The sequence below is a fragment of the Bactrocera oleae genome, chromosome 3 (assembly GCF_042242935.1).
Source record: "Bactrocera oleae isolate idBacOlea1 chromosome 3, idBacOlea1, whole genome shotgun sequence".
Lineage (NCBI taxonomy): Eukaryota > Metazoa > Arthropoda > Insecta > Diptera > Tephritidae > Bactrocera > Bactrocera oleae.
The window spans coordinates 15,413,987-15,434,512 of NC_091537.1; the positions used below are offsets into that span (position 1 = coordinate 15,413,987).

Genomic DNA, 20,526 nt, shown 5'->3' on the forward strand with positions numbered 1-20,526 from the left:
TTTGCCGCATTTTCCGTTAAGCTTATTTACTTTTTTCTTGTCGCTAACAACTTCTAACTGACACCTTTGTCGTTTATTTTCGATCGTATTATGCGCCCTCCGTTACATATTATATCATCAGTTATTAGTTATGTTATATAATTGTTAAAAATAATTTCACAAGGCTTAAGAATTACTCATCAAACATTTCCGTTCATAGCAGATCAGGGCGTATGAGTATAACATTTGAAGAGTTTTGTAGGCAACAAACATTTGACGTGATCGTTATTATTGCACTGGTTGCCATTTCGTAGTTCATCTTTACATACTTTTATAGATAAATATACGCAATTTGCATAAACAATGCATGTGCCTCTACCTTACAATACATGCAAATATTTGAATAACGTTTTATATTACATTTCCAATTTACCGGAATAGCTGAATATAAATTGTCATGTGAGCATATGGTTGCCACACCATTTTCCTTTATATTGAGCAAATAACTAATTCTCTAATAACGCACAAAATAAGTCTATAATAATTAAATTTAGTAATCGTTTGTTTTTTACTTTTTTGTAGTTAACGGTACATACTTGTTTCATTAATAAAAAATTAAATGAAACAAAAAGCAATAGCATACTTGCAAATTTACTGCGCAATATTTTCTAACAGTCCGCTTGCACTGACAAACAGCTGTTAACAGAGAAGGAACTAATTTACATTCTCGGCTGATATGTAATAATAAACAAGTTTTCACAAATAAAAAGCGGTTCGCGTACATATATTCTGCGAAAATTTGTTAAAAAATATGGCTACGACGGAGTCCAATATAACGGAACAGCTGGACAATGAAGAGGTACGTGAAATACTCAAAAATACCACAGACCTACGGCAGTATTCGCGTCAAATTGAAAAGGAATTTAAAGATGTAGAAAACAAGTCCATTGAAGACTACATTGCGGAATCTCAAAATATAGCTAGTCTACATAACCAGATTGGTGAGTGTGATGACGTGTTGGAGCGCATGGAAACAATGTTAATGAATTTCCAAAGCGTACTCAGCAATATAAGTAGTGAAATAACACAGCTGCAGAAAAAGTCGGTGGCAATGTCGGTGCAGCTAACAAATCGGCAATCAGTGAAGGCGCAACTATCACAATTCATAGAAGATATGGCCGTATCTGAGGAGATGATTGCAATTATAATGGAAACACCTGTGACGGAAAAAGATTTTGGCACACAACTAAATGTGCTGAATCATAAACTTTCACTAGTAAAGGAGTTAAGCTTCAAAGAGTCCAAAGCGACGGGAGATGTTAGTGAAGTTTTGCATAAACTGCGTTTGAAGGCGATGTCAAAGATAAGAACCTACTTGCTAGAACAAATTTACAAATTCCGCAAACCAATGACCAACTATCAAATTCCACAAAATGCCATGTTGAAGCATAAATTCTTTTTCGAATTTATATTGTCAAATGAAAGGCAAGTGGCGCAAGAGATTTGCAGCGAGTACATCGATACGATGAGTAAAATCTATTACAGTTATTTCAAGGTAAGAGAAATCGCGGTTTATATTAGTTATCGTAGATTTTTATTCTCACTTGCCTATGAACTTAATTGCAGAGTTACTCTTCACGTTTGACTAGTTTGAAATTTGAGGAATCTTGCACGAAAGATGATCTTATGGGCATAGAGGATAATGTCTCAAAAGGATTATTCTCTAAAACGACAAGTTTAAAACATAAAAGCACAATTTTTACAATTGGCAAACGCGGCGAAATACTTAACCAGCAATTGGAAGCGCCTATAATTGTGCCGCATGCGCAGTTGAAAAATAGGGTGCGATAAAAATGCGTTAATTATTTATTTAATTTTATAATTTTCGTTACTTGCAGTACACCTTCGAAGCTTTATTCCGTTCCGAGCAATATGCACTTGTGGACAATGCTTGCCGTGAGTATTTATTTGTTACGGAATTTTTTATGGTGCGCGGCACGCAAGCGCAAGATCTCTTCAACCAGATAATGGGCAAGACGCTAACGCTAATGATTGTATGTTTAACAAAATTATAATTATTTTTATTTAACTAAATTAATTTCTATAAATTTAGAAAAACTTGGAGACCAATATACAGGACTGCTTCGACACGATTGCCATGTTTCTTTGCATACAATTAATATTTCGCTATCAACTAATGTGTCACAAACGCTGCGTACCCGCTTTGGATAAGTAAGTGAAATGTTTTAAAATAATTACATTTTATTGTCTAATTAATAACTACAACATAACTACTCTAATTAAAAACTATTAAACAGATACTGGGACTCATTGCAAGCTGCAATTTGGCCACGTTTTGATCATGTATTCCGTTTAAATATACAAAGCATACGTGATTGTGATCCTACTAAATTCAGCAAGGAAATGGGACCACACTATGTTAGTGTAAACAAATTATATATTTTACCTACACTATAACTAACGGAAATAAAATTTTATTTTCCGCCACAGATCACACGCCGTTATGCTGAATTTTCGGCAGCTATTGTAGGCATCTCCGAGCATTTTCCCAACGAGCTTGTCAGTCGTTTACTGCTCGAACTGCAGAATGAAGTAGAATGTTTCATATTGCGTATGGCAGCCATTTTTCCCACACGCAAAGAACAATTGATATATCTTATAAACAATTATGATTTGGTGCTCGGTGTGCTGATGGAACACACACGCGATAACTCCAAAGAAGCCGAATCATTCCGCGAACAATTGAATGCACGCAGCGCCGAGTACGTAGAAGAAATATTAGCGCCACATTTTGGTGGCATTATACAATTTGTGAAAGAGTGTGAGCACTACTTCGAAAAGGAACAAATGGATGAATTGCGCAAACAGGAGCGACGTAGTCTGGCGTTAGTGGCTAGTTTCTCAGCTAATTGGAAGAAGTCGTTAGAGGAGCTTAATCGTGAAGTATTACTATCATTCCCATCACTGCTTACCGGCTCCCAGCTGTTACAACTTGCATTAGCAAGTCTTGTGCAATACTATCATCGTTTCCATAAGTTGTTAACACCGAATGCACGTACACAATTGACAAACATACATGTAGTAATGGTGGAAATTAAAAAATATAAAAGTAATTATTAATTTATACAACGCACTTTAATTACACCACGTGGTTTAAATAGTGAAATTCAAATAAAACATTCCAATAGTTATATTTAAATTTTAACGAAAATAATATAATTTATAATATCGCGGTTTACACAGGCATACATATATATTAACGCCAAGCTAATTTAGAATACAGGTGTGTGTGTGTGTTGATTTGCAAGTAAGTATACAATTTGGCAAATTCGCACAAGCACTGCTATATAATTAATCCTCATCCTCGAATATCATTTCCACTAGATCCTTATTGCTGACACGTTCACCATCCAAACGTTGTGGCGATTTCCAACGCAGTAGCGTAGGCAAAAATATCAGATGAGTGTTGGGATCCTTACGGAATGGGCAATTCAAGTCTTTCCAACTAGAAGTGAAAATTTAAATGGTGGTTTAAAAATAACTATAAGAAGAGATTTTCTAGGCGGCAAACAGTGAAAAGTAAAAAATAAAATATTTATAAAAAATAGTGTTTAAAAGGTTGTGTTAAAAAGCAAGCAGTAATAATAAGAAAAATAATATCAAGCAAATTACATTTTATGATCAGCTGATATGCAAACAAATCTAGCATCTCTACATGATAAGGTAAGTTGCATATAATTTCATAATTTATATCATGATAACACAAAAAAAAACAAGAATAAACGTTAACTTCTAGCATTCTTATTTTAAACTGTATATGATAAAAAAGTAAACGTACTTATTGAAAGTAAAAACTTTTTGCCGCCATTTGTGGATATTTATCATTATTTAATGATTTATAGACGAATACCATTTCATCTCTTCGGATTATAATAAATAAGGGGGGTAGAATACATTTTTTCAAACAACTTCATTAAATATGCAAGCTTCACGGATTATTTTCGCATTTTTAAAGAAAACATATAGTACTTATGAAATATTCAATTAAAACTTTTTATTAATATATTTTACATACACATTATCTACTACAAATGTGTAAATATGCACATATATTTTAGTTAATCACGATATTTTAAAAATTTCAAGTCAAACCCCTTAAACAATGTTTTGTTCAATCGATTATTGACAAAACCTTCTTTTATTTAATAGTTTTATAATGCCAACTACTATTTTTCGACTGGCTCATCAAAGATCATATCAACAAGATCCTTTTTAGTAACATTCTCACTATCAATACGTAATGGTGTTTTCCAGCGCATCAAAGTAGGCACCCAAACCATTTTTAGCCTCGGATCGGTGCGGAAAGGACAATTCGGATCCTTCCAACTAAAATGAGAGCATTAATTTGCCATAAAATATAGCAAGCTAAACGACACGCATAAGTGGACATTTGTTGAAACAGAACGCAACAATTTTGTTAGTTCAAGTAATTAGTTGTTGACACTGCGATTATTTATCCCATGATAGTTAAATATTTTTGCCAGTTATCTTGCTATAAAATGTTAATCAGTTAAGTTATGATATTTGTAAACATATGACTTGATACAAAAGTAAAGAGCACACATAAGAATGTTCCAGGATGTACATAGTTTACAATTTAGTGCTTTGACAAATTCACCACAAATTCAAATCTCCTCTAATTGACCCTATTTTATTTATTCTTGTACTATACATATACGCTTAAGAGCAGCTAAGGCGCTTTTTTTCTTAGATACAGAAAAGATAATCACAACAATGAATCATGATAAAGAAGTATGACTTAACATTTCTTAAGCAACTTCTTTTACATATAAGTACATATGTATTTATAGATATATCGTATACTTACTATGCACGCTCACCAACATCCACGTGAATGAAATGCGATTTTTCCGCAGCTTTGGGTAGTGCGTCATGCACAACCGGCTCAGCTATAAGTGCAGAATTAAAGTGTTAAAGCATATTCTTTCTAAAGTAAATTAAACTCAATTTACCTTTCACACAATAAGGGCACCAGCTCTGTCCATTCTCATCCTTGCCACCGCTAAAGAGCACATGAATAGGTTGTCCATCGGCATTCGATTCCAATTCCTCTACCAATTTGGTAAACTCGTCATAACCCTTAACATTGTGTTGGATAACCATTGTTTTATTGCTATTGTCTACACTGTTTGCTAGTTGTGCAGCTGAAGTTGAGAGACGTTGTGAAATCGTTGAAGTATTCAACGATTTAATTATATTCTGTAGCAGACGCGTTTTGACAAACAATTGCTTGACGTACAAGCAGAGATAAAAAAATCAAGTATGTTCACCGCCCGTAAAAAAATAAAATGTGTGATAAGCAAAGCAAATTCCAGAAAATATTTGGTGGTGTTGCCAAACGGTCGAGAAAATGTAATGATTTTATAATGAGTGTATTCACGAAGAATCCGTTTAAGTGGTGATTCGGTATTTCCTACTACTATACTATTTTAATTTAATACTCTGTTTTTTCTTGTGAAATAACAAGAAAAACATTTGGCCTGTAACTTGACTGCTGGTATCCACTGGCTAGCAGGGAGAAGAAAATTGACTTCTCACAAAGAACGAAAAAATTAAGAATCGTAAAACCACTAGAAACTAGAAAGGAAATAACAACATTTAATTTTTACAATCACTTCATATCAACACTTAAAAATTAATCAATTGAAATTTTATTTTCACAATTTAAAACTATTAAAACAAACCAAATCAAAATTGAATACGTCAAATATCGCTTGTATACATATGTGCTGTATCAGTTGTTTTTTTCATATGGCAGTAGCTATTTTCTGCTAGTATAAATTTCACTAGCAGTACCTAGCAGCTCTCTCAGCTTTTTACGCTCTCAACTTTTGCTAATTTCTGCTGGTTTTTTAGGTTAAGAAACACTTTTCCAGCAGAAACTTTGTCAGCTAACGATAGTTAGCAGTTAATATACAGGCCTATTATATTCTCAATGTGAAAAATTTATTGGGGTTATTCGCACAATAATACTACAAAAATGAGAAATGAGTGTTGGCAACTCTATATGTAACTGTCAAAAACATTTAAAACACACTTGACAGTGTCATCATTTATCAAGTATTCTTTTTGCCTTTCACCGATTTTAAACTAAAATTGTATGTCAATAAAGAAGATTTGTAATGTCCATAGGAATTTTTATAGGATACGATAAGTATCTTTAAAAATCACATCACCTTTTCTTAAAGTTGATTTAAAATTATAATAATAGAAATCTTTGTGGTTTTCAGCCCCTTGTATGTGGCTTATTGTTGTCACTTTTATTTTCTGTATCACAGTAGTATAAAAATTAACATTTCGTCTACATATTTTAAATAATGATTCAAACAAAAACACTAATTAGACAATGATCGTTCAAACTGTGTCATTAACATAGTAGCAACTATTTCCAAAAATAGTTATAAGCTCTTAAAATTAAAATTTAGTATTCATTTATTCTACACCAGTACACCTATTAGTTCTTCTTTTTCTTCTTTTCCTGACCTAAACCTTGTGATTCTTGATATTGGCGCACTATTTGTTCTTGAACATCTGGTAGGCAAGGAGCATAACGAGAGTATTCCATGGTGAACTCGCCTTTGCCTTGCGTACTCGAACTGTTAAATAGAAAGTAACAATTTATAGAAACTACCATTTACAAACACATTAATCTCCTACCGCAATTCGCCCGCATAACCGAACATATCGTTTAGTGGTACTTCTGCGTATACGGTAAACCAGCCCTCTGCTCCGTCAGTGCCTGTAATAATACCATGACGTTTGCTCAATTGTCCCATGACCGCACCTTGGAACTCTTCTGGTGCCGTTACTTCCACCATCATTATAGGTTCTAAAATTTGCCATGAGCCACTTTGGAATACATCTTTTACAGCACCATGTGCCGCCATCATGAAGGCCAATTCACTCGAATCCACTATATGATGACCACCATCTTGTAGGCGGAAACGTATGCCCGACAATTTGTGTCCCGAGAGCATACCACGTTCAGCCATTTCACGAAAACCCTTCTCAACACCAGGCACAAATTGTTTAGGTACATTTGTGCCCATAGTGTCATCGACGAATTCAAGCACCGTATTTTGATCAGATGGCAATGGTTCCATAACACCGATAATACGCGCATACTGACCTGAACCGCCAGATTGTTTTTTGTGTAAATAATCGAATTCGCAGGCGCTCACAAGTGTTTCACGGAAAGCTACCTTTGGCTTACCCAGAGTTACGGGACAACCATATTCACGTTCCATACGTTGCGCGTAAATTTCCAAATGTAATTCACCTGCCGGTCGAAATGTATATTAAAATTGATGTTTTTGACAAAAAAAAAAAAATGTATTAACTTACCCATTCCTGATACCAGTGTTTCTTTTACATCTGGATCATAGAAGAAGTGGAATGTAGGATCCTCTTTGGTGAAACGCGCCACAGCTTTAGCGAAATTGTCTCGGTCCTTAGCATTATTCGGTTTGATAGCCATTGACACAACAGGTTCTGGCACAAAAATAGACTCCATTGAAATGTTACCTTTAGGATCGGTGATAAATGTGTCACCAGAAGCGCAGTCGACACCAAATAGCGCAAATATGTCGCCAGCATAAACTTCGTTCACATCTTCCATATTATTCGAGTGTAGACGCACCAAACGTGCTACACGCACTTTCTTATTAGTACGTGCATTGAAGATGTTATCGCCCTTTTGCAGCTTGCCTTGGTAGCAACGCAAATAGGTGAGCTGACCGAAACGGCCAGCTTCCAATTTAAAAGCCAAACTGACGAAAGGGTCCTTGCCGTCACGTGCGGGATTGAGCACGACTTTTTCGGGTTCCTCGGCTTCTTTTTCAATGAAAGCAACATTTTCTACTTCGCCAGGATTTGGCAAATAATCGAGCACACCATCTAGCAGCGGTTGTACACCTTTATTTTTCAATGCAGTGCCCACCATAACAGGTGTAAAAGTGCGGTTAATGCACGTACGTCGTATAGCGCTCTACAACAGTAAACAAATTTTGTTCAAAAACTTCAAAACATTAAATAATTCCACTTTACGCACCTTTATATCGGCTTCAGTTGGTGTTTTTTCCTCCAGAAATAGTTCACCCAGTTTTTCGTCTACATTTGAAAGATGTTCGATAAGCTCTTGACGACGATCGACTGATTCTGCCCGCATATCTTTCGGTATCTCATCATAACGTAGTTCCATACCGTGGTTGCCTTCGAAATAAATCGCTCTCTCAGTTACCAAATCGATGATACCCTTGCAATTGCTCTCCACACCGATTGGCAACTGTATGAAAGCTGCATTGTGATTCATTTTTGAACGCATATGCGAAAGCACACGATAAGGATTAGCACCCATACGATCCAATTTGTTGATGAAGGCCAAACATGGTACATTGTAACGTTTCATTTGCCTATTCACAGTGAGTGTTTGACTCTGGACGCCACCCACAGCGCATAGCACCAGCACAGCACCATCCAAAACACGCAGCGCACGTTCTACTTCCACTGTGAAATCCACGTGACCGGGTGTGTCAATGATATTAATGTTGTAATCCTTCCAAATGGTATAAGTGGCTGCCGATTGTATAGTTATACCACGTTGACGCTCCAACTCCATCGAATCCATAGTAGCACCAACATTGTCCTTGCCGCGTACCTCATGCATCTGTGCAATGCGACCGGTATAAAATAGTATACGTTCGGTAAGCGTAGTTTTGCCGCTGTCTATGTGTGCCGAAATACCAATATTACGTATTCTCTCAATCGGTTTGTGTTCAGAATATTTCAGATGTGTACAATAGCCACACTGTAGGTTTTCATTGAAAAGAAAAGAAATAAAAATTTAAAACATGAAAATTACATAACCTAATGTTGGATTTGTAACATCCAAATTTTATAGCACATTTATATTTACACAAATTTACTCACCTGCTGTAACGTCTTAAGTGCACCAATGCGTTTAGGCAAATTCGAGGCGATAATACGCGTAAAAATAGTCATTTTAACTACTTTAAATAAGACTTTTTATGTTGTTGTCTATTGTTGGTTGCCCCTCCTGGTATCAGCCAAATACGAAAAGAACATTTCAAAACATGCTTTGCTAACAGCTGTCTAATTGGGGGATGAAATAAAACAAAATATATAAAATATTTGGAGAGATATCACCAACACAGGGTGTTTATGGTGAATTAGAATTTCGTGCGCAGACCTTTGTAATTAAACAGAATTGAACAAATTGGGGAAATTATTCCAAAAGTTGAAAATTTCAATAATAATATACGATTAATTCCGAAGCATCACTCAACCCCGTCATCGGTCGAATCGAAGGTTGTAACCTTGTTGTGAATTTCCTAATTATTCAAATTTGAGCGCTTTATTGTGTACATTTTCTTTATACACATACATACATAAGTCCGCTGAAGAGGAGTTGTCACTCTTAATCATCCTATTTCCCAGTGAAATTTGGTACAATTTATTGTAAGTGTCTGTGCTCGGCTTTTTTATCCCAGTCGTGGATCATAATTTCAAATTTGTAAGAAAAGATATTTATAGATCCTTTTGTCCAGTTTTGACCCCCAATTTCTTATTCTTTGTCTATGTACATACATTCTGCAGAGAATTTTACATTCTCTGCATTCTGGTTGCATCTTAGTCAAACATTGCCAAACTTTGTAAACAATTTTTTGCTTTGTTTTGATTTCTCATATTTTTACTTTATTTTGTATAACTTTTGTTTTAAATGTAGGTACTATAGGAAAGCTTAATTAATAAATTAGGGCATTTAAATCGTGGCTTGACGGACTTAGCAATTTCGTTTTTACCTAAAGTCCTGTTAAACAATTTTTTTTTTATGTTTTGCTTGTGCTTAACAATAGGAATGTTTATTAAGCTTAGTAGATATTTGCATTTAATTATATTTATAATTCATAATTTATAATAAAACATTACATAAATTTTTAATTGTACATTATTATAAAAATTGTAAAATACTCAAAATAATAACTTATTGGTGCAAAACTTTACAAACATTTTGAAAATTTCCTGAAAAAGTTTAAATTTTAAATGAAGCTTAAATTAAAAAAATTAATAAAAGCATTCAATCACGAGTAATCTTTTATTTTAAATGGCAAAAATTTAAAAAGAATAAATCACATATGAAATTACTTAATAAATTAATTAATAGTAATGCGCAAAATTGCCAAAGATAAAAAATATTTAAATTTTATTACCAGAGTATTTGATTTTGGCAATTAATTCAGCCAAACTTAATTTAAATGCGTTATAGGTACGCACACACACATACATACAAACATTTACACATCGAGATTTCATATAAAAATTAGCCTCTCCACTAACCTCAAAATTCCTTAAACACAAATAATTTAATTAATTTTATAAATACATGAACTAAAACTAATCAACAAGTTACTTTACATACACATCTACAAATACAAGTACATTATAAAATACTATAAGTAAACAAATTTATAAATAAGAAAACACTCCTACAACCCGGTATCCTTATATAATATACTCTTAAACAGCGCCTAAGTCTTGCTCCTTCAAATTTAGTAGACTAGAAAATCGAAAAGAGATTGTTTTCGAGAAATGTTTCTCAAATTCCTCACTATCCAAATTATCGGGTATGAATGTCTTGTTGGTCATATCCACATAGGACCGTCCACGTTTCACTGGCACCGAATAATGCGCCACCAAGGCATCGCTGCTATCTTCACATCCACATCCATCACCGACGCCATAACCACCACCAGCTTTGCTGCCATTTTGACTATTCGACGCAATACTAGCGTTACATACGGACTTACGTATGTTTAATGGAAAACGCAAATCATTTTCATAACGTAACGTCTGCTCTGTAGTGGCGGCCTCGATAAGTGGACGCGGTACATCATAGCCAGGCGGTGGTGGTGTCTGTTGAAATTCCATGCTGAAATTTGTGGAGAATTCACGACTACTCGGACATTCTTGTGTGTCATAGCAAATTTTCGGTGTTTGCCAAAGATGATCCAACACGTCGGGCTCACCCAGCTGCTGGTCGAGGCATGCAGTTAAATCCTGTTGCGATGCGCCGGTAAGTTTGGCCTCATCCATGCAATACATGGGATTTGAAATGGCGCTCGACTCCATTTCGATATATTTGACATTATTGCCGAGTAACTTTTCGAATTGCGAAGCGAGATACTTGAAGGACGGACGTGAGTTTGGATCGTCGATCCAACATGTGCGCACAATGGAATAGCTGTGGGTGGTAGAAAAGAAATTTTTATTCAATATTAAAATTTCATTTAATTTTTTTTCTGTTGTTTCTACACACATTTCTTCCGAACAATTTTCGGGTTTCTCCATGCGATAGCCGGTTTTCAATAAATGATAGAGATTCTGTGGTGGTATGCCGGGATATGGTGATGCGCCTAGCGTTATCAATTCCCAACAAAGCACACCAAAAGCCCACACATCGGATTTGGTGGTGTACACATGGTCTGCCAATGATTCGGGCGCCATCCACTTTTAAAATAAAGCAAATCATTTATTAGTTAGACATAGTTTTTATGTGTACGCGTTTAAATTACCTTCACGGGCACCCGGTCACGTGAACGTTTCAAATACGCATCGTCCTCATAGACATCACGTGTTAGTCCAAAATCTGATACTTTGCAAATTTTGCCGTCGGCCAGTAAGACATTACGTGCCGCTAAATCTCGATGTACTAGCTGGAAGTAAAAAAAAACCGAGGAAAAGGATAAGAAAATCTCATAATGTAAAGAATTTATAGGTTTCAAGTATTATTAATTCAGTTCTAAAATATATCACAATACTTATATCCGAAGATTTCGTAATAGCCAGCTAGTACGTGGCTCTTAATGGCAACCTAATAAAGAGTTAATAGCTATTTAAGTATAAGTTGAGATTTTGCTCCAAGAAAATAAATGAAATCCTCTGTGTATGTGTGTGTTGTAACGGCAGAAAATATTCCTGAAGTAATTTCGAGGAATGGTGCCGTGTTGACAGTCCTTGGCCGGATAAAAATCCGGGTCTGTTCGGTTACTTAGTTCCGACTGTCGAGGGAACGGCAATCCTCTCTTTAGCTTCGCTTGAATTTTAAGAAATTATTGGCAGTTACTGCTTTGACTGTAGACCTTGAGTGGATGTCAAGATCGACATACACACATAAATATAACTTAATCTAAACTTGACTTTGTCAATTTGCCGATATTGAGGTTCCAATATAATTTACAGTTATCTTTTTACTGACTAGTTGTTCGTTTCTCCTTTTAATATTATTATACTACTTACCTTTATCTCTGTCAAGTACGCCATACCCTTGCATATCTGCCATGCAAACGATAAAATATGTTTCACAGTTATCGGCTCCACACCGTCAGTAAAATCCACACCCGAACACTCGATTTTCCGACTCAAACGTAAATAACTGCGCAACGAGCCATATTTTGCATACTCAATGATAATCATTGGCGTCTCGCCTTTCGTGCAGGCGCCGAGTAACTTAATCACATTCGGATGTGAGACCTCCTGTAGCAATTGAAATTCCGACAACAATGCCATATACTCGACCGAATTGGCCCCATTCTTAAGCATCTTAACGGCCACCGTAGTTACACCGGTTATATCGGCAATATTAGTTGCATAACCTTTAATCACTTTACCGAACTCACCCTCACCGAGTACCACATCTAGCTGGAGCTTTGCACGATCGAACTCCCATTTTGAGTCGGCCGTATCGAATTTAGTCAAACCGCACTCCAACTGCATTAACGGTACATCGCCGTTACGTATATCACAATCACCGTTCGGTGATGGTTTTTGCGACAGCACCTCCTTTCCACGAGTACGTCGTATGAGGTTACGTTGTGATGCAATTAAACAGACCAACAACACGATCAGTATAAGTGGACATGTGACGGCCAGTATAATGCATGACCTGCCGCATGTAAAACCGGCCACATGTATGCTCATAGCATCCTGTTCAATAACACCGTTGTTATTCAGATTATTTTGTGCTGGCTGCGCTATATCCGAACCACCAAATTTCGTCAATTTATTGACATCTAACGACTTTGTTTCATTCTTCCGTTTGCGCTTCGGACGTGGCTCCTCGTCGTCGAGTGGCGCACACAAACATTTTCCATTGTCTTCACAGGTGCAGGTGCCGGAAGCGGAATATATGCCGCGTTTATTATTATTGGATGTATGTGGACCCATAATTTTACCAGCTCCCACACAATCCTGTGGACAAATGAACGTATTCAGTTCTTCTAATGGATCGCAAACATTGTCCGTACAGTATGTAGCATCGGGCACGCAAGAAGCGTAATTGCGTCCGAAGAAACCGGCGTTGGAACCACGCCACACACAGGCGCCACCATTTGTGCCGAGACCACAAAATTTCGTACATTGTTTTTGGTATTTAATTTGTGCGCAAGTTTGACTGCGCGATTTGATCTTATGATCGCAGGTGGCATTGTTGGCCTGGCCGTCGACCAGATGCACATTGACAACGAACGAACGTTGATAGGTGTCATGCCAAGTGATGTTGAGGCTGAGGGGGAAATATTATGAAAATTAGTTTTTATAGTTAAAATGAAGAATCAGCTAAACCCATCTACACCAACGCCCTACGGTTGATTATTCTTGTCTACAAGAAAATGTTATTCAGTGACTGGTTTTTCCATTTCCAAGTTATCGGGTAGCTAGTCGAGTAAGCAATTAAGTCATATTGAGCTAATTTAGATTATTGGGTCTTAAGTTTAAAATCAGTCTTAATATTATATTTGGAAAATTTTAGTTTCGCACCAGTCGCAAATTCTTGTGTTCTTGAGATGAAAGACCATCAACCTTTAATGGAAAAACTCGAGGTTAGATTTTTATTTATAAAGTTAGAGCCCAATTTTCAGGATAAAAGGACATCTTCAATAAATCTTGAAAGTAATATAGGAAATATGAGAGGTCTAAAATGTCAAAAAGGGTGTTACTTTCCATAATTATCACAAAAAAATAAAAGGGATTTGGCTGCCTTTAAACATAATATTTTCCGTCCATCTTCTCATGACAAAAATAATGTAACTATTCCGAATATCTAATTGATAGCTAACTGATCCGAGATGCCCTAGAAAGCTTCAGTATTATCTGACATTACTTCAAGTTCTATTAACATTCACTCTCATACTCACAAGTAAACTGTTTCCGGCGATTGTTCCAACGCCGCCGTATTCTTTACATAAATGATTCCCGCTGATGATGTTATGCCAAAAGCGCCACTACGATCTTCAGCGATCGTGAAGCGCACCGCTGACATTTCCATTAAACTCTGATAGTTCTCTGGCTGTGCCACACGACTATAAGCCATTGCCGTGCGCTGGATGAAAACATCCTTTGTATAGGTGCTTAAAATGCTTGGTGCTAAGAAACCGTTCTTATCGTTTTCCAATATCGAGTCAGCCACGTTGGTTAGACGTCGGCTCATGCCACGTTGTTGGCGCAACTCTAAAACGCGTGGTCGATCAGCCTCGTGTATCTTACTAGGATCGGTGCGTAGGCATATATTCGCTTTTGCCTGCCGAAATATAGAAAAGTGAATTCATTTTTCAACTACCTGTTATTTTTTTAACTAAATAAATCCACTGAAAACTTACTGTTTTTATTGTATTAGTGTTGACAGTGCTGTCGCTGGCAACCAAACTGAAGCAATATGATGATTGACTCAAAATACCGTTGCGTGCAAATAGAATCTCTGAAAAAATTCAAAAAGAAAGTTGTGATTAAATTTAAGGTCGGTACGTCAGTACTTACGACAACTGAAAATGGACTTTATTTTTCCGGTATGATCAGCTTCGTAGGCAGTGCAATCGGGGCGCACCAATTCGCTGGTGTCATTGAAAATCTGATAAGTTAAATGTGTGTTCGATGTAAGCGAGTCTCTATCCATGAATATAACCTTATTTCCAATTGGAGTGTTCTGAAAAAAGTGGTATTTTTGAAGTGAGAAGTTGGGAAATTTATGGTATATTAAAAGAAAAATGTGTTTATGTTCATTTCGAAATAAGTTTTAGAGGTAATATCATTTAGCGCGCAAGAAATGTCAATTTTTACTGTCCTGAACAATTGAAACAAAGATATATTGGTTTGAAAGACATGTGCAGGGTTTATTGTTGTCATGAGGGCTTATTTCATGTACAAGTGCGACCTGATGTCGCGGTAAAGCCAGGTTAGAATGATCTGTTATATGATTGCCGATTCTCGATATCAAAATGATATGAATTTTTTTTTGTTTAGATCGGTGAACCATTGATGTATCTGCTAACAATGCCACGTGAAAATATTATTTGTAGTACTTTCTGTAACGTTTCTAACTATTGATCTAGGCCTCTACTAAAGCAAATCGCCACTGTTTGTTAAAATTAAAAAAAAATGTTCAAGGAATTTTTAAGTAATGTTAAGTTTGGAGAGCCCCAATATGATGGACTCTATACGATGGAAGTTCGGAACTATTGAATTTAAATACGGTAGACTATGTATTTAGTCTCATGCGCCCACCGTCTCATGCATCACCTATCGCTCCCCACATGTCTGCAATTATATCATGGTGCCTTATTCTTGAACGGATAAAGCGATTATATTGAAGGTTGAGCACAGTTTTACGTTCTTCTGCACCGCAATCACTATGATATTGAGGTATGGCCCAACTTCTTAGCTTCAACTCGTAATTGGTCTACTAATTGTAGAACTCGTTGATTACTGTCAATATTAAATTAAATCTGATGGTTTAAGAAGTATTTTGATACACTCGGTCAATACCAGGCCCATATAGTTCTCTCTTAGTAACTCTTTAGTGGTAGTGACTCATATTTAAGCTTATCGAACCCGTGGCTCGATTACTGCATCCGAATCCATTGAAATACACATGTCTTTCGACAATAGAGGTAATCTGTTTACGATATTTAGTCGTAATATTTCAGAGTCTACTGCCTCTGGTAAAACTCTAGGTAGGTGGATCCACCTCTACCAGATAAGACTCGAGCAGCTTAGGGATGTTTCTCAAAAACATTGCAGGAGTCTTTAATATAGTCTTCTTTACAAAATCGAAAGAGGCACCTCTCTTTATACAAGAACTTAAGTAGAGGGCTTTTTTATATTCACTGTCAAACTTAGCTCTGTTTCCATTTTGACGCCTAATCTCCGCATAGCCTTTAATGCAGATATTAATTTTTTTAAGTTCAAATCAAACTTTTATCCCACTAATGAAACTAAAACGAAATCAATGCTAACTGTGTATTTCCGTAATCTAATGTAATATTTGCTTTAAACCAAAAAATGCCGGAAATTACGGGCAATCCACAAATTAAGTTTCCTCCACCCCATCTAAACCAGCAGACAGTTAAGACAAATGAAAGAAGGCGCGGTACAAGGAAGACAACCAACCAAGCCAGACGAACAGCAGACGGTCATAATGAATACACTATATATATATATATAATATATATATGTTTGTGTTTGTGTGTGAATAACCCGACAAGACGAATACCGGTTGCGTGATGCGAATTAGTTTACCACAAAAAGTTTGCCGGTATCATGCAATAAAAGCCAACAGCGGTGGAAAATGCACGAAAGACATTAGCCCCGCTGGCAGACGAAAAAAAATAAAAGTAATAATAATAACAGCCAATCTTACGACAAAAATAATACGAAAAAAAATCGTGTTATGGCGAAACCAGTGAGCATTGTGCGATAAGTCTAAGCAAAAAACAATCGAAAAGTTTACGCCGAACACCAACGCCGCACTTCCCACTTTTCAATTGTGCGTAGTTACAACAAACTAACCTGTTTGAAATGTGGATTATCCAACAAGAAATTGTAGACGCCCTCATTTTGTAACTCCGGTCCGTTGTCATTGCGATCCAAAAGCGCCACATGCAGCGTCTTATTGAACACGACCGTTTTCTCGCCGCTCATTTTAATCGTGCAACCAACGGTTACTGCGAAATTTTCCACTTCTGTTGTATTGAAGTACTCATAATCCAACGGTACTTTAGTGTATATTTCATTATTTTTTAATGTAAAATATTTGTCACCACCCGTCAGCGTGTATTTAACATCCATCGTGGGGCATAGATAACGTGTGGCACGTGGATTCAATGTGCCCACACGCAAAGGTTCAAATATACTCATCTGTTCCGAATCCTTAGCGGTGGCATCTTCCACTATTGTATACTGCGCCGCATCCCAAAAGCAGACATTCTCCAGATTTGCACAATACTCAGCTTCCGCTTGTGGCGTCACCTCCAATGCCATTTGCGGTATGTTGCCAAGCGTTTTGTGCGCATTCCGCGGTATGGCGGTTAAAATTATTTTCGTCTTCTTCTGTGTAGCTTGATAATCGTTCTTCATGAAGACCTCTCCGGTGCTGCCGTTCACATGCAGCAGTTCGTTATTCTCCAAAGTGTAGAGATATTCTATAGTTTTGTCCTCACTGCCCTTACCAACGGGCAATATTTCAAAGCGTCCAATCGGTATTTTGGAAAATATACTTTGTGACTTTTCGTTAAATGGTAGATTTAATTTTACTGCAGTCATGGGAAAGTAGACGGCAGGATCTGAAAGTGTAAAAAATTAGTATTATTCATAGGGTTGAGCTAATGTGTAAAAGAAAGTTTTTAAATGTTAAATTTCTATAAGGTCTTATCTCGACAAATTTTGAAGTAGACCCCGGACATTAAATAATTTATAAACATTTTAATATTTTGCTTTCACAAGTAATACAAAGAACTTGATAAAGCTATGCTTATTTTATACTTATACATACAGGCATCTACAGATTAAGGAGCTATATGTGTTTATAATACTATCATCAGTATCCTAACTTTATCATTGGATACGTTGACTATTTGTTTGAACCTTTTAAGCTTCTACCCTTCCAATAATAGTTTTGCTTGGCTCCGGCTGATAGTCTGTAGTTATATTTTTTCTCTCCTCCCTCTTATTTTTGCTTTACTCCCTCTTGATGATATGAGTCCCCACAGCGAAGAACGGCTCCGGTTCTAGCATCCTCTACTGAAAAAGTTATTTGGCGTCCGCCACTCTTTTCATGCTTTGTGTTTTAAATACATTTGCTCGTCGTAACAGTTATATAAAGAAATTATTGAATCTAATAACATTATGCTTCCTCTATTAATGATATTATGCTTCCTCTTTTCGAATCAATTCGGTATCGGCCTCATATTGTGATTCAAACAAATTAATTAAAGATTAGTTATTTTTATGATTTGTAGATACTGTTTGTATCTTCTCACTTGATCTTTGATGACCTACTACTGATAAATTGCATCGATAAATGGTACATTACAATAAATAACCATCTATGAGCTGTCTTTAAGCAATTATTATTCATTTTTTTGTGTGATTTAGTTTATGAAGAGGGGTAATACATAGCTGCTATTGCTTTGTAGGATTATTGAATTTGTAATATATATAATTTTAAGAGTCTAATATGTAAATAGACTTGTCAATTGTCTTAGAACTTGTTAAGGTAGAACGTAAGAATCGTGAAAACTGTTCGAGAATAAAGCTTCGAAGCGAGCATAGAGGAATAATAAATTAATTTTATGCACTTTCTTTTCATTTATTCTATTTTTGAAGATTTATAAGAAGATAATAAAGGACAATTTTTATGAATTATATATACGAGTATACATATATACACATATATACATATATAGCATATAATTACAAAATCGACCTCGCTTTAACTTTGAAGTATTTTGCTATTTAAAAATTTACCGTATAGCTTAATAAATTGTTTTCTTTTCGATTTTTTTTTTTACAAATGTATATTTTTTCCATTGAACTGTCTTTCTTTATTCTTTTTGTATATACATTCCGAACACTTCACACTAAGGGCATTCGTTGTGTCAATAACTTTCCAACGGAAACTAAAATGAAATCCTTGAGATAAACAATCAATGACTTTATTCTGCAGAAGATGAGTATAAAAATGTGTCCGTTAAAAACACACATATATATTTATATGTGTATGTGTGCATGCTTTTTTGTTGAAGCGTTCAAGTGGCACTTCGAAAAATGGACAAATTGATTGATGAAGCAACGAAATCTTTAAAAATAACAGTTAGCCAAATAAACTGGTTGTGGTCAAAAGCAATATTACTTGGTATGAGTCATAGAAACAGAGATTATAGAAGAGAAGTATTGAAACGTGACTTATTTGTGGAGAAATTTTAAAAATTTTGAAGTCATAGTTCTATTTTTGACCATTTCGATTACCAAGCAGCCCGTTTGAGCAAATTTCGACTCAAAGGTGCGAAAAATGCAACATAAAAACAAGAAAAATGTTAACTTCGGTTGCTCCGAAGCTATAATACCCTTCATAAATACAAAAGTTTGTTACAAGAACTTGATTCCGATCTAATTTCGTGAAGATATCTCTTCAAATGAAAGAGTTTTCCATACAAGCACTTGATCCCTATTGTTCAGACGTTCCGACAAATGAGCAGCTTCTTAGTGAGGAAAAGACAAGTGCAGAATTTCAGATCGGTAGCTTAAAAACTGAGGGACTGCAGACACACGAACAGACAGATATGGCTAAATCAACTCAGCTCATCATGCTGATCATTTATGTGTATATTTTATAGGGACTCAGACGTTTCCTTTTAAATTAAAAAAATTTTAAAAGTTAAAGTTACATAAAAAGTTAAAAGCATGTAAATTTCAGCATAATCTGTGCAATAAAACTTTCTTTATCCTATATGTATGCAATAAAAAATGAGCTGCATTAAGTTAAATAAAAGATTGCAAAGAAATCTTCAGAGATTATAATATAAGTACAACTGCTGGACTATTTAATTATAAATTCCAACTCGCACTTATTAAACATAGCATTTTTGCTCGGTATTTGTAATGAAAAACATTGTAATGCACACATACCATACATACGAAGTTAGCAAACATAAAGTCTACTTGCAGGCGCACATCCTCATGAAAATTCGAATGCGAAAGCATTTAAACTTATACCCAGTAAGCAGCGGTAAGGGTAAACTTATACCCGGTAGCAGCAAATAATCTTGATAGAATGAAAATTCGGATATATTTTTCAACTGTTAATTTAAGGACAGGTATTATGGTTTCTTTAAAATACATACGAAGATATAACAGATCCAAGATGTAATTTTCATATTGTTTCACTCATAAAACAATTTTATTGAACGTAAATCCAGTTGTTTATTCGGAGATACTTGCAGGCTATGAAAGCCATCGCCACAGTTTATTATGACATTCAATGTGGTTTGGAAACTGTAAAATATCTACTGGCAGTGAAACATTTGACCGATAGAAGTTGATGTATCTAAATTTCATATTTTATTAGATCGGGTGCTAGTTCCATCTTTTCGTGCCGTT

The 20,526-nt window shown here is 35.7% G+C and overlaps 4 protein-coding genes across 6 annotated transcripts in view; 1 reads left to right on the forward strand and 3 right to left on the reverse strand.

Moving 5' to 3' along the window:
• Positions 1-672: 672 nt before the first annotated feature.
• Positions 673-3,438, forward strand: Vps52 (vacuolar protein sorting 52). Its single transcript, XM_014239908.3, has 6 exons — positions 673-1,534; positions 1,606-1,821; positions 1,878-2,033; positions 2,093-2,211; positions 2,298-2,418; positions 2,491-3,438. The coding sequence occupies exons 1-6, from the start codon at positions 791-793 to the stop codon at positions 3,118-3,120; spliced, it is 1,986 nt and encodes a 661-aa protein (XP_014095383.2). The 5' UTR covers positions 673-790; the 3' UTR covers positions 3,121-3,438.
• cl (thioredoxin domain-containing protein 17 clot) lies at positions 3,114-5,389 on the reverse strand. 2 transcript variants are annotated; one of them, XM_014239910.3, is made up of 3 exons: positions 5,034-5,382; positions 4,889-4,970; positions 3,114-3,505 (listed from the first exon to the last, which is right to left on the reverse strand). In XM_014239910.3, exons 1-3 carry the CDS (start codon positions 5,182-5,184, stop codon positions 3,352-3,354), a joined length of 387 nt encoding a protein of 128 aa, XP_014095385.1. In that variant the 5' UTR covers positions 5,185-5,382; the 3' UTR covers positions 3,114-3,351. The 2 variants fall into 2 exon arrangements, with proteins under 2 accessions (XP_014095385.1, XP_014095384.1); XM_014239909.3 differs by lacking the exon at positions 3,114-3,505 and adding an exon at positions 4,030-4,386 and having other exon boundaries at positions 5,034-5,389.
• A 908-nt stretch (positions 5,390-6,297) lies between these two features.
• On the reverse strand, positions 6,298-9,167 carry mEFG1 (mitochondrial translation elongation factor G 1). Its single transcript, XM_014239895.3, has 5 exons — positions 9,010-9,167; positions 8,132-8,887; positions 7,426-8,068; positions 6,739-7,360; positions 6,298-6,677 (listed from the first exon to the last, which is right to left on the reverse strand). The coding sequence occupies exons 1-5, from the start codon at positions 9,079-9,081 to the stop codon at positions 6,536-6,538; spliced, it is 2,235 nt and encodes a 744-aa protein (XP_014095370.3). The 5' UTR covers positions 9,082-9,167; the 3' UTR covers positions 6,298-6,535.
• Positions 9,168-9,399: 232 nt separating this feature from the next.
• The window catches only part of Ret (Ret oncogene), a 39,760-nt gene continuing 28,633 nt past the window's right edge, over positions 9,400-20,526 (reverse strand). For both annotated transcript variants that reach the window (XM_036366975.2, XM_036366974.2), the window contains exons 3-10: positions 16,939-17,711; positions 14,911-15,076; positions 14,754-14,851; positions 14,292-14,674; positions 12,397-13,660; positions 11,673-11,813; positions 11,417-11,607; positions 9,400-11,341 (exon numbers count right to left, since the gene is read on the reverse strand). In XM_036366975.2, coding sequence (XP_036222868.2) covers positions 10,618-11,341; positions 11,417-11,607; positions 11,673-11,813; positions 12,397-13,660; positions 14,292-14,674; positions 14,754-14,851; positions 14,911-15,076; positions 16,939-17,711 — 3,740 coding nt within the window. In that variant the 3' untranslated portion in view covers positions 9,400-10,617. The remainder of the gene's footprint in view (positions 11,342-11,416; positions 11,608-11,672; positions 11,814-12,396; positions 13,661-14,291; positions 14,675-14,753; positions 14,852-14,910; positions 15,077-16,938; positions 17,712-20,526) is intronic.

Bases quoted from the DNA above. Each gene is read 5' to 3' on its own strand.
- mEFG1 (XM_014239895.3), bottom strand. From the start codon at position 9,081: ATGACTATTTTTACGCGTATTATCGCCTCGAATTTGCCTAAACGCATT. The intron at 8,069-8,131 runs GTGCGTAAAGTG...TTACTGTTGTAG, and splicing joins CAACTGAAGCCGATATAAAG to AGCGCTATACGACGTACGTG. The intron at 7,361-7,425 runs GTAAGTTAATAC...TTCGACCGGCAG, and splicing joins AACACTGGTATCAGGAATGG to GTGAATTACATTTGGAAATT.
- Vps52 (XM_014239908.3), top strand. From the start codon at position 791: ATGGCTACGACGGAGTCCAATATAACGGAACAGCTGGACAATGAAGAG. The intron at 1,535-1,605 runs GTAAGAGAAATC...ACTTAATTGCAG, and splicing joins TCTATTACAGTTATTTCAAG to AGTTACTCTTCACGTTTGAC. The intron at 2,212-2,297 runs GTAAGTGAAATG...ACTATTAAACAG, and splicing joins TGCGTACCCGCTTTGGATAA to ATACTGGGACTCATTGCAAG.
- cl (XM_014239909.3), bottom strand. From the start codon at position 5,184: ATGGTTATCCAACACAATGTTAAGGGTTATGACGAGTTTACCAAATTG. The intron at 4,971-5,033 runs GTAAATTGAGTT...CTGCACTTATAG, and splicing joins GTGCCCTTATTGTGTGAAAG to CTGAGCCGGTTGTGCATGAC. The intron at 4,387-4,888 runs GTAAGTATACGA...CTCTCATTTTAG, and splicing joins GATGTTGGTGAGCGTGCATA to TTGGAAGGATCCGAATTGTC.